We start from the raw sequence: 13668 nt of genomic DNA on the forward strand, positions 1-13668 counted from the left end.
AAAAGCTCCTGCTCTCATGCACAGCTTGTAAATAGGTGAACATTTACAATGAAATTAAAGTAACTCACAAACTGAACTCGACAAAATTAAAGCAGCTGACTTTTTAAAGATTTTATAAGAACTTCATACTGTAGTAAAAGCTGAACCAAAAAAGCAACCCTGTGGTTGGTGTTTATTGTTTCTAAGTTACGAGTCCTCTCGTAAAATGTTGTATCACTCAAATCAGTTGTTTGATCTTAAAAACATCTGCCCTGCTGTTCGGATTTAGCTTTCACAGATATACAAGTCAAAAGAAATAACTACCAAAAGGTAAAATAAAAAAATAAAAAAAAGAAATGTGTTCATACCTGAAGACCATCTTGAAACTGGACAGCCGCCTGCATGGCCTCTTCCAGTCTCTCTACTCTTTCTTTCCAGGACTTGTTGAGATGCTCCCATGCTGAATTCACCTAGAAACATACAGTAAAACAGAATGATTAGATACCTCGGGTTACACAAATGCTTTATGGTTTAACTGGGTTAAACTTTTGCACTTAAATAGGGGAAATCTTATCCATTACCTCATCCACACTTTTCTTTATGACAGGCTTGTCTGGTTCCCCACAAGCTGTCATAAGTTCTGCTCCCTGGTTCCGTACCACATCTAATTCTTCCTGCAGCCCATCGATTTCCTCTTTGAATCCCTGTAAAATATATCAGGCATGGTCTCATTTACTAAAATCCTTATTTGTTTTATTATCTATGGACTAATTCAGAAGTTCTGTCATTTTTTTTCCACCTCCACAAATTCCTGCTGCTGCTTGACGATTGAGGGGTCCACTCCAGGCTCCTCCTGCTCCCTCAGCAGGTCTTGGCTGTCTTTGATTGTGACAATGAGAGCGCAGTGGTCACACCAGAACTTGTCTGCCAGATCCATCACATCAAGCAGCTTAGCCTCTCGCTCCTCTAGCAAGGCTTGGATGTCGTTCCACAAGAACACCATGTGGTCCAGCTTGTCTTGGACGGCTAAAGGAGAAACAATTAAGAGTGTCACAAACATGATAAATAGAACATAAAGGATTTTAACGGTTTATTTTTTTCTTTCCACTTTGCTATCCTTCTTTTTTTTTTTTTTACAATTTTATCTTTTTTTTTTTAAGAAAAAATCAACTTATTTTTAGTTATAGCACATTCACAACAACTTAGAGATGCAACAAAAAAAATTTCTAGTGACTAAAGTAAGAAATTTATCTAAATTTGTTTGGATGGAACATATGAAGCCAATCTTTTTCCACTCCCTGATCACACCATAATGAAATGCAAAAAATGCAAAAATGCATTGTTTCCACAAATACCAGTTAGAGCTGTGGACACAGTAATTTCTTCACGCGCACGACATGACAAGTTCTTAAAGTGTTGGTGTCTTTACTTATAAAATAGCACAGTAAGAAAAGTTTATGCTCCCAAGCCTTGCACAGCTCTGCCTAAACTGGTGCTGCATGTTCTCAGTTTCATCACTCTAAGGGAGAGTCATCAAACATTTTTTATATGAATATTCTTTTTCTTAGAACAATGAAATACACAATTACATGAAATAAAAATGACATAAATTATAAACTACAACTATGAATCATACATATTTTTTGTATTTTCTATTTTTTTGCTTTTTGGCTCTTAAAAATATATGTATATGATACGTAGAGGCATGCGTTTTGTTTATTCATGCTGTGAGAAAAAAAGAGAGAGCAGGATTTTAAGCCAGCAACAGGAAGGCTGAGCAGGGTGCAGCAAAGGGAAGCTTGTCTCTATTTGTGATAAACTCAATGCTCAATATATTCAAATATTACAACAAAATTCAAACTTAAACACAGACTTAGCGATACGGCACACCCAATACCTTTGGCAGATAAGTCCTTGTCTGGTCCTTCGGATCGAGCAATCATCTCTTCACCTCGTTGCCTCAGCGTCTCATAGGCCGGCTGCAGTTTCTCCAGATCCACAGTAACAGCTTTGTTTTCAGTAATCTGCTCCTTGATCTTGTCTACCTCTACTGAGATGGACGGAGGCTGGCGCAGGCGTTCAGCAATTCGCTCAAGCGACTCCAGCATTGGATCAATCTTATCATGGAACTAATGCAAAATAAGAAAGAAACTCATTAGCTGTAGTATGAGGTTGATTTATTTATTAACTTTTTTAACAAAGCATTAAAAAAAAGACAGTTTATTATGTTTTAGCTAGAAAAATCTGTTGGTTGAATATTTGTATACTAATCTATTGATACAGTGGTCACAGTTTGCAAAAACTATGTGTAACATTTAGGAGATAAAAAACATTATAAAATATCCAATTTCCAAAGTGGATTAAAAAGCCTTAATTCTCATTGTTCTGTGTTTGAATATAATGGGTCTTTTATATGTAACCCATTTAAATCTATTTGAGAAAAAGATGTCAATGCTTCACCTCTAGACGTAACCATATGCAGGTCACAACAGTGATTTTTAAGTACATCCACCTCATTGTTTCAAGGCATTGAAATAAAAGCAGTTTTCTAATTTTTAACCAGTGGGGAAAAGTAGGATCTCCCTCTAAAATAGTTTGCTTTTGGATATAGTGTCTCTATCGGTCCAAACTGGTGAGCCATGTCTAAATGATGCATTATGCATGCATGCAAAGAAACGTCCCTCTAAATTTATGAATATTTATGTAAATCACATAAATATACAGAGCGGCATTTAGCTTTAAATTATGAATGACCAAAGCTGTCTGTGTAAAGCAGATTATAGGGAAAAAATGCAATCTGCTTAAAGCTGTTGGCATTAATATTACTATCATTACATAAAAGAAAAAAGGTTAAAAACAACAACTTCATATGTTGCTTGTTTGACAAAAAAAAAATACTAACGATGTCACAAAAGCAAATACATTAAGGTCCCAAAACAAACGCATGGAGGCCAAAATGTATGTGATGCTCACCTGGGTGGATTTGGAAATGGCTTCATCCAAACTGGCAGCTCTCTCCTTAACATCAGCCTTGAGTTTGGTGTACAGTTGGTCTGCTGACGTATATTTCTCTCTAATGGGAGCTCCTTCCACTGGGCTCAGTTCAAGCAACTGGGGACCTGTTTTGTTCATCTTGTCGATGTGAGGCTTGTGCTCAGCAATCAGTTCTCTCATTTGCTGAGGGAGATGTCAGATATTCATTTATATGGCCCTTTTCTTTTCAATGCAAGTCTTATAACGCATGTTGGCTGCTTACCCTGAGCTCCTCTTGTTGTTGTCTTAGTGTTTCATATTCAATAGCAGGAGGGGGAAGCTGGCTGAAGGTGCTTAAGGTTTCCTGCAACCATGGCCACATTTCTTCATAGGTCTCCCAGAACTGCCCAGCCAGAGACTGTGCTCGCTCCAGCTGGAGACAGCGCTCTGAATTCAGCTGGCTAACAGTACTGTACTTCTCCAGGAGAGTCTGGATCTTTTCCTGGTTAAAAGCAACAACAACAAAACCTGTAGCTTTTTGTGCTAAAAATATTACAACAACTGTGTCAAAAAAAAAAAAAAAAAATCACCTTCAGGGCTTCTCTCTCTTCAGGGTTTTTGCTGTTCATGATGGCTTTCCCAGTTTTTACAATCTCATCTACAACATCTTTGTGTTTCATGATGTCCATGGAGAAAATCTACAAAATAATTCCAATAAATATTGTTTTATGTCACATAATAGCTTAAGTTTAGTGGATGTTTTTGTTCAATAAATACATTACTATTAGGGCTGGACGTTGTGGCCTTAAATTGTTAACACAATATTTTGAGATACTATCATGATAATAATAAAACTGACAATAAAAACACAAAGAAGTCATTCTTAGGTAACTGAATAATTGTAGAGCCAACAATTACAAATACTGCTCTGAAAAAAATAATTAAAAATTCAAATGGATTTCTTTATAACACCATTTACATTAAGATGTGTTATTTATATCACTAAACATAGTAATCGCATTTCATCAAATTCTGCAAATTTGGTAAAGCCCCAATGTTAAAAAAAGTTTTTTTTTAAACAAAAAACTGGGAGAAAAATATTATGAATAAAAATTCGTAATTCAACCATTTTTCTAATTTTCACATAGACAATAAACTAAAAATTTTATCAATGACTAGGTATTTCTTTATAAGTATGAACGATGGGATAAATGCCCACCCATAATTGCTATGCACTAACCTTCTGTGCTTGGAGCTGAGCTGTAGTTTGGTCGTGCTCCAGCCTGATCTCACACATTGACAGCAGCTTCCCCTCAGCATTGGACAGCCAGGAGAGCTCGGTGTCTGCAGCCTTTTCAAACTGGTAAAGAAAGATATTAAATGAGAACAAACAACGGCAAAAGAAAAAGCACTCATGTAATAACCAATCTGATTTACCTGCTGAGATTTAAGGATGTCAGCGTTGATCTTGTCCACCTGCTGAGTGATGGTCTCACAAACAACTCTATAGCGCTCATTATCGTCAGTCACCAGCTTATCAAAACTCTCTCTAGTGTGCCAAGGGATCAAGTCTAGGAGTGAACTGCTTAGTTCATTTAGTTTGTCTAAGACAGGCTTCTTGTCTTTGGTCTCCTTCAATAAGTCCTGGATAACATTACATCACAAACATTAAATAGAAAATTACTTAAATGACACTTTTTGTTAAGTGTTTCTTTTGAGTTTGATCAAAAGTTCTTACTTTCTGTTTGTTTTGGGAATGAATCAGCTGGTCGCCCACTGGCTCCTGGTCAGCAAAGATCTTTAGCTCAGCCTCAGCTTTCTCTAACCAGGTGTTTAAGTCTTTATGGTGGTGTTGCAGTTTGTTGGAGAGACTCAAAACCCCCTGCAGTGTCTTCAAAACATTTTCACTCATAGAGTTAATTTCAGCATACTTTGATTTTATTCCATCCAGCTTGCCTTGGATGATAACCACCTCATCACCTAGACGTAGGAAAGGAAAACAGAAACACTACTTTACTCATTTGTCAAATAGGGTAATAGAGGCTATCGATAGCTAAGGAAAAAAATAAAAGCCCAATAACCTCAACCGAATACATTTTTTTGGACTCCTGCTAAAAATATTCTATATGAGTAACAGAGATGTATGGGTGTATCCTTTTTAAACAAATATTCATTGACACATTCTTAAATACTTTACATGTATATACTGATCTGGATTTAGGAACATGTAATTAGATAAGCTCTTTCCCTTTTAGAATAAATATAACCCGAGAGAGGATAAAAGCCGGGATCAGAACGTAATGTCTTGTTCTAGAAAGGAATAATAGCAGGGGGGTAAAAATATTGTCATTGGGTACTTTGTTAAATACCAAAAACTTCGGAAGATAGAATTGTTCCCGACCTACTGCATAAATGCATACACGTTTAAACATTTATTGGTAATTTAAAAAAATGGAGAACATCTTTACAACAGGGGAACAATCATTTAGAGCCATCCCCTTCTTCTGATCATGAAATCATTAATACATAGAGCATGTTATAACATGCATATGAGAAGTTTCTTTAAATGCATGTAGCTAAAATAATAGCCCACAAAGCCTATAGTTGTAAGAGAGTAATATACCCGTTGTTTGCTTCAGAAGCTCCATTCCATTTGAGATAGCTTGGTCAACATTCTTCTTCCTTAGCTCAATATCACCCTGCAGTATCTGAATAGGAAGATCTCAGAGAGTCAATGAGGAGTTCAAATGCATCTTACAAACAACAAAGGGTAAAAAAAAAACAATAATTAAAGCTGAAAGATGATGTGATTTGAAAGAAAATGTAATGGTTGTTCTGGAGAGGAGAGTATACCCGCTGTTCGGCCAACTGCTTTTCAAGAACATCAGATTTGTGATCCTGGACGGACACTTCCTTCAGCTTGGAGTGCACCTCACTGAGCCAGTTCATAAGAGCCACTTCATCCTCTCCAAACAACTGGGCATTGGCCAGAGCTTGATGCAGCATGTCAGCTTTCCTCCTGCATCTCTCCTGGAGCTCTATGTAACTGGCTTGAGTGGTGTCCAGTCTAGACTGAACAAACTCCTTCTCTTCCACAGAGCTTGCAGTTTTAAGCATCTGACCCAGACTGACAGCCTGAAGCAGGTCTTTACTGTGACCCATAATCTCCTCTTCCAGGCTCTAACCAGTGGTGAATGGAAAATGGAAAAAAAAACAAACAAACAAAAAATAACAACACAAAAACATAAAAATAACAATGAACAAAAATGAAAATGGCTGATGATGATAAACTTAGAATAAAACAAGCAAAATTTATTTTACTGAATAAAAAACAAACTAAAAAAAAATAATAAAAAATGGTTTGTTGATGATTAAAAAAAACAAAAAAACAATAAACTTACCTTATGCTGTGCGATTTGATCCTCCAACTTGGATGTCTCAGTGCCAATTGGCTCACAGCTGGCCAAATGTTTTTCTGTGGCGGCAAGCCACTTGTTGAGTGGCTCCAAAGTCTCATGAAACTGCTGAGTGACCCCTAAGATGCTCTCCAGTTGCTTTTGCCTGCCATATGCATTTAAATATATTTAGACAGATATATATTTGCACATTCAAAATACCTCTAATGTCACTAAAATTCAAGTTTTGCCAATCACTTCTTAGTGGGCTAAGAAGAGAGCTCTGAATGAGGAATATCAAAAACAAAAATGTAAGCCTCAAACTAGCTGAGTTTTCACATTTATCATGAACTGGAAACGAATTATCTGAAAAACCTTCAATCTTTTCACATATTACACGTTAAAATACAAATGGCAAAGTATTTTATTGGGATTAATATGAAAAGCCTGCACAATGTAATGCAAAATTGCATTGGAAGAATGTGCTGATAGGACCATTAACTGTTCAGTCTGCAAATCTGTATCATAAGGAAATCTATAAAAAGTCTTATTTGTAGTCCGTGGACACAATCAAACATGGGTGAAAACTGCTCTGTATAAAAAAGATCAAAATTGAACCTGCTGACATGGATGTATGTGTGTTTTAGTGAAATGGCCCTGAAATTAGCAGCCAGTGCTATATTGGAGTAATTTAGATGAGGTGTTTCCAGTGGGCTCCAGTCCTCAAGAATCTCCTCCATCTTTTAAAACTGTTTCCCTTTACTTACCAAGACTGCAAAGGGAAAATCCACCCTATGATGAGGGTATGTGGCATCTAAAAGTTGCAGGACCTCTGGGTTTTAGAACAAAGTTTCAAAATGGCCCCCTATAATATGTTTAATATACTTTCAATCCAATAGCACTGAGCTTGAGCTTCTCTAAAAAGAATGATTTCACTGTCTGAAGTTTGCAAAGCTGGTATGACTCAAACAAAATGTACAAAGCAGTTTTCTCATGTTAGAAATATGATAAGATTCTGGTTGTCAATTACAAAATTTGAAAAAAAAAATTAATTGTAGGGTATTATGATTTGAATGCACATGTATAACATACATGGGTATATACAGACCTGCTTTCAGCTTTCTTGAGCAGATTGTCCCACCTCTGTCCCAAGCATTCAATCTCTTTTGTGATCTTCTCCTTGTCTGCAGCCTCAGCCAGTTCTGCAACCTTTCCTCCCTCATTCTTTATGAGCTCCACAGTTGGCTTTCGGTCATTCAGCAGTCTCTGTAAGAGCTGTCAGCAACAAACAAAGCAAGTGAGTTATTAAGAGCAATAAGAAAACCACTAAATCTTATAGTCACAAATTAGATGTTCATTACACAAAAAGCTTTGTGTCACCTGTTTGTGATTAATAATGGTGTCAGTTAAGTGGGAAAGCAAACGTTAGGCATTTGTTTAAAGCGTCAAAGTGTTAAGACTAGAACAGATTGCTTTTGTGTTCATGCATGTACCCTATGGAAATGGTATTTACTTACTCTCTGCTCTTGTATCTGTGCCTTCACCACTTTGAACTCAGCAGAAGGAGGCCTCTGCGTGGCCATAAGCTCTTCTGTATCGGTCAACCAGCTAAGGAGGGACTCAAGAGCATCCTGAAATCTTCCACAGTGTAGTAAAGCTTCATGCAATTGTGCTGAACGTTCAGCGACCTGTAGGTATGTCATAACATACAGATGTGTCACTTTCTCGAGTAATGACAATTGTTATCCATTTTAACAAATATCCAAAACACTGTTATTAAGTAATGATGTCATAAAGTAATAACTGAAATAACCTTTTTATTAAGAGTATTCCACTTGGAGTTGATGGCGTCCAAGTCATCCTCAATTTTTTTGTTAGTGGAGCCTTTAGCTGCATTCTGAATGAGGCCCTGCCCAAGTAAGTTGATGTCATGGAGTTGCGTCTGCAATGGATCAATATCTTCTTTCTGGAAAGTCTAAAGATAAAGTGAACATATTAAACTGAATGCTTATTTCAAAATAAAAGCTTTCACAAAATGATTAGACTTTTTGTAATAATTAAAACTTGTGTTAATAAAAGACAAAATTTAGACTTTACCTCAAAAATTTTTACAAAGCAAAAAATAGTTAATGATGTTTCACAAGTAATTTAGGTTTATATCGATTATAAGATTCGACTCAGCTTTTTCACAATAGCTGGTTTTCTTTTTTCAAATACTTTTCCAGAATTAATTATATAACTCTAGTTATTAAAATTAGATTTCCCCCCCCTAATTTATCAACATAGATAAGGAATAACATTTTACTACAGACATTTTCCTTATTTCACTGTTTTTGTGAAAGAAGTTTAAAAAGACCAAATTCAGGTGTACAAACAATAAATGTGCTAAATAAACATTTAATTTAAATAAAAGAACATCCTGAATTATGGGAAATAACATAATTTTGAAACAGACGAAATATTTTAGCTTACATATTTGTTTCTTATTATATAAAATCCTATTTTTCCTATTATTATTATTATTATTATCATTTATTAATAAACCAAAATGTCTGTGTTAAGTGCCACTGCTATACAGCAAATGAAAATATTCACAGTTTTACTATAATCACCTATGATTATGAATCACCTAGAGCAAATCAATAAAATTCCTATATATAATTAAGATAAAGAAAATGTACTCAAAAGAGTTGCTGCTAAACAAATGACTAAAACTGATTTTATCTAGTCTAAAATACATGATTACAGCATCATCACATGAGGTATAAATCTAGTCAAAACAATTAACTCTAATTCTGGAACTAGAGGCTGCTAAATGATTTAGCAAAGGAGATTTAGCAATTAAACCACAGCTGTGGCTCATATCCAGGTTGGACTGCTGGGAAAGACCCTATTTGACCCATCGTGTAATCAGATATGTATGAATCCAGGCAGCCGGACACAAACATGTTTAAATAGACAGATCCTTAACTGAAGTCTGTGCTGGACAAGCTGATAAGAACAAAACTTAGATATGAAGAAACACAATCTTTTTGGGCACCTGTGGGGGGAAAACACCAAAGGGTTCAAGATCTGTGCATGTAGCAATGGCGTTCAGTAAAGCCTCAATCTCCTGCTCCCCTGCATGTTTGAATGTCTGTAAACCTTTAGGCAGACAGGCCTCCAGTGACTGCAGGAACTCTTCCAGCTCCTCCATGTTGTACTTGGATGCCTCTTGCGGTTGAAGAGCACATGGGTCTGTTGTCTGGCAGTTGCCTGCGGGTGAAACTACAGAATTTCCATACGTCTCAGGATGTGTCACAACCACACTAAGGAGCTCACACTCATCCTGAGGTGATACATCTTCCAGCAGCTCCGCAGTGCTTAGCTCATCATAATCTCTTAAAGTCCTGGAACGCCAGCCACAGGTACCATTTTGAGTTCTGGAAGCTGACCCCAAAGATGACCTCCCTGTGGCATATTTATGCTCTCCGTGGCTCTGACTGTCCTTTTCATTAAGGTTTACCACAACAGATTCTTTAGGTCTTGGTTCCTGAATCATGCTGCTGCTGTGATAGAGAGACTGTCTGTCCCTTACAGGAGAGAAAGGAAAGTCTTCCTGCCCTGAGCTGAGTGAACGCCCTGTTTTCAGATCCCCGGAGGTATGCATTGCCTCTGAGGATGAGAAGCTTCTTGTACCAGGGCCTGTTCTTTTGTGGGATCTATGTGATCGTCGGTCCCTCTCTACAGAGGGACTGTAAAGGCCAGAGTCCTCTTCAGACGTAAGCGAGCTGGTCATACTTTTTCCCTTCCTGTCACCAGTAAAGCCAGGCCTCTCCCCGGTGCCAAGAGACAGTGTCCCGCTTCGGCTCCCAAACTCAGCCAAATTATTAGGAGTGAAAGTCCTCCATGACCTACGGTGATGAGGATGATCCTTCTTTTCTCCTCCGTGAAGGCGTGACTTGGAAAGCACTGTGTCACTTGTCATGTTTCCATTTAGCTTCAGCCGGTCAAAGACCGCTCTCTCATCCAGAACTGTAGGCTTCCTAGTTCGAAGTTCAAATGAGCTAGAAGTGGAGAGACCTCCATTCCCACAGAGGCTACTAAGATCCAAGGTGCGGTGAGTGTAGGGTAAAGTTCCAGCAAAGTGCCTGGAAGAGAGGCTTCCCTTAGATCCAGAGTCTATCTGCTCGTTGAGCCGCACAGTGTCATATATGGATCTCTGAGGAACATAGCAGTCATCAATGTTTAGGTCCTCCTCCCCCCCCTTCCCAACACAGGAAGGGTTTTGTCTGAGGCAATCAGGTCTGCTCAGCGGTTTGCCCATTGCTGGGGCAATTGTTATTGCTCAGAGCTTCAAAATTTTAGGAAATCCTTTAATGTACACTACACCCCACTTTAATAAACAATGAGCAGCAACTTCAATAAAAATTAGCAGCAACTGAGTGCACCATAAAATTTGTGGCCACCTAAATAAGAGGTCATGAAATACAAACTCAGTATTTCCTCTTGTTCTTTGTTTTTTCTTTTTAACTACAATTAAAAATTTCTCTTGAGGTAATATCCATTAAAAAAAAAAAACTTCCAGAAATAGAAACAAGCCAAACCAGATGAAAATTTGCATAGAACAATTCTTGTAAATCTATATATTCCAAATCAGGAGTCCTGCCCATTCCTTTAATATTCCTTCAGGCTTTAGTCAAAAGTTATTGTGTGTTCCTCTGATTCAAAGAGCTTCTTTATCCCAATCAAATCTTTATAGTATCCAAATAAACAAATGAAAAATGTGAAAAAAAATATCCATAAACAAATCCAGAATCCAGAAGGCTCTGCTTGTAAATACAAGCAGCTCTGAGGGGAACTGGTACTCCCGGATAAACAAAAAAAAAGCCTGCCCTTCTTCTCACATCGCTCCCCTCGAACTGAAAGGCACCCTCCTGACAGAAGGTTTCATGCCCCGCCCCCGCTCATTATTCAGACCACATCTGCCACAACTCCATTTGTGCTCCGAGCCGCTCCGGTACATGTTGATTGGTGGACATGTGACCCCTCTCCCCCCTTATTGTAATTCTCTCTCTTTTCTCCTCGGTCCATATGACTTCACTTCTAAGCCATCCTCTGCATCCTGACACCGTCACTCACTTTCCATATCTTTTCTTTCAGCGACTGAGGGAATTGGGAGGGGAAGCAGTACGAAGAACCTTCACACACACACAAAACCACCTCTTACTGATGACATCACAATATGCTCAAACAGAGACACGCTTTCCCTTTACTCTCTCTTTGCTCTGCAGTTGCCGTGGACCCTGTAGATATTCTTAATTGCTTTGGAATGCTGAGGGAGGCACAGGTCTGAAGTAATTTAACACCAAAATCTCTGCCAAGTGTGCAATTTCGCTTTTATACCCAGTCAACCAATGTTGACAGAAGAGGAAAAAATAAAATACATTTTTTGCTGATATCTACACTATAACAGTGTGGTTAGGGAAAGATGCTCCCCTTACTTCCCAGTCAAATATGAAAGGAGGGGCAAGGAGAATGTGGCCCTTGTCCAAGGATAGATATGCATTGGTATCTAGAAAAGTATTAGATACAAATGCTAAGAGAAAAAAGGATTAAATAAGGATTAAAATAAGAATCTGGATTCTTACTTTATTTAAACCAGAGTAAATAACAACTGTACACAACTTTTTAGGTTGCCTTTCCTGTTTCTCTAACTTTTTGCATGGACAAAAATATGATCCGTTTGAAGAAATTGTTGTCGATGCAGAAAGGGATGCCTTGTTTATCATTAGTCAACTGCATATCATATCTAACTAGAACTAAAAACAGAAAAAAAAAAAAAAAAAAAAAAGAAATATGGCATATTTTGATTTAAAGAAGAAACAATTCCTGGCTAACTTACATCTACATTACTATATATGGAAGCATTCCCAAAATTAATCATACCAATTAACTTTTATCATATTTTAGCAATCTGTTTTTTATTTAGCAGTTCAGTGTTTTTTTTTTTTCAATTAAAGCCTCAACTTTCACTTTTCAATATTTTACTAAATTATGGTGTCTTTGACTTCTGCTATACAAATCAACTTTATGATATAAGTATGCTTAAGCAAAGTAATTAAACTGTATGCGACGATCTCTCAATCTGGGTAAAAAACGCCCTCTTGTGATACAGAATTCTAAATCTGCACAGAAAACAAAAAAAGTATTTTTCAAGTGGAAAATCTAAAGTGATCACCTACAGTACAGGAAGGATGATGCATCTCTGCTCATATACCAACAGGTCTGCTGCGGTTTCAAGGTTTTACTTAGAGGAAAATGTGTCATGATCCATACAACATGGAACAATATACGCTTTCAATGACACTTTTTTTCTTTCTATCATCAAAATTGGGTACTTGATGTAAAACTATGATTCAGGGGGAAGAAATTCCTTTTAAATTACAGTAGATGCTGATGTAATGTCTGAAGAGTAAGAGAAGACAAGCACACACACCGGCAGAAGTTGAGTCACTATAACTGACGTTTATACACATGAAGACATACATACGCCAGGTCTTCTAAGCTCTTACAAAGTTATGAAACTAAATAAACACATGGTGCCTCTTTTAAAACTTGACCTAACATGGTAACAAAGCACAGAACAGAGATACAAATCCAAATTCTGTCAGTTGAGTTTTTTCCTTTATCCCTGGCTGTTTTTTAAGGCTTGTCCTAATTCTGTAAACAAAGATGATGGTTCAGTAATGTTTCCTTGTGTTCTCTCATCAACAATCAGGACCATCCACTTGCAGCTGAAGCCATATGACCTCTCAACCCAGTAAAGTGAAAGGTCAAAGTTTTGTTGCAATGCCACTGCTGCTAAGTAACAATCTAAATCAAACACTTTATTAGTAGTTGTAACAAAACCAAAAAAAAAAAAAAGGATTTTAATCCAGGCAAACGACAAAGAGGTTAAGATAAGGCACAGGACACTAAAATTTAGGGACTTAAAAAAAAGCCTGCTTAAGCTTAAGCCTGCTGTTTACAGTGTTTTAGTGTGATGTTATCCAATACTGTAAATTAAGGGATTTTAGCCTGTTGTGGTTAAACATTTATTGTTATCAGTTAAGTTACAGAAGACAATTGTTTTGTTTTTTTGCCTTTATCTATAAATAGCTGTCATGATACTGCTATGTCTATGTAATGAAAAAAAAATCACTAATTGAACCACTATTATTTTATTTAGGACCCCGAAAAATATCTGTATACAAATATATAATAAAGATTCAAAATATCTCTAACTAAATAGAGGTCAGAAGGCAGCTGTGAAAGGAGCAAACTGACGCCCTGCTGGATG

At 37.2% G+C, this 13668-nt stretch overlaps 1 protein-coding gene across 2 annotated transcripts in view; it reads right to left on the bottom strand.

The window, feature by feature from the left end:
* The window catches only part of dst (dystonin), a 130676-nt gene that overhangs the window by 21504 nt on the left and 95504 nt on the right, over positions 1–13668 (bottom strand). For both annotated transcript variants that reach the window (XM_038296257.1, XM_038296256.1), the window contains 16 exons: positions 8161–8322; positions 7865–8035; positions 7456–7622; positions 6354–6513; positions 5806–6132; positions 5576–5660; positions 4691–4932; positions 4390–4596; positions 4193–4312; positions 3543–3650; positions 3236–3454; positions 2953–3156; positions 1877–2108; positions 779–1005; positions 561–683; positions 348–449 (listed from right to left, as the gene is read on the bottom strand). In XM_038296257.1, coding sequence (XP_038152185.1) covers positions 348–449; positions 561–683; positions 779–1005; positions 1877–2108; positions 2953–3156; positions 3236–3454; positions 3543–3650; positions 4193–4312; positions 4390–4596; positions 4691–4932; positions 5576–5660; positions 5806–6132; positions 6354–6513; positions 7456–7622; positions 7865–8035; positions 8161–8322 — 2856 coding nt within the window. The remainder of the gene's footprint in view (positions 1–347; positions 450–560; positions 684–778; positions 1006–1876; positions 2109–2952; positions 3157–3235; positions 3455–3542; positions 3651–4192; positions 4313–4389; positions 4597–4690; positions 4933–5575; positions 5661–5805; positions 6133–6353; positions 6514–7455; positions 7623–7864; positions 8036–8160; positions 8323–13668) is intronic.

This window comes from Cyprinodon tularosa, unplaced genomic scaffold, assembly GCF_016077235.1.
Source record: "Cyprinodon tularosa strain WSP-4 unplaced genomic scaffold, ASM1607723v1 ctg37, whole genome shotgun sequence".
Lineage (NCBI taxonomy): Eukaryota > Metazoa > Chordata > Actinopteri > Cyprinodontiformes > Cyprinodontidae > Cyprinodon > Cyprinodon tularosa.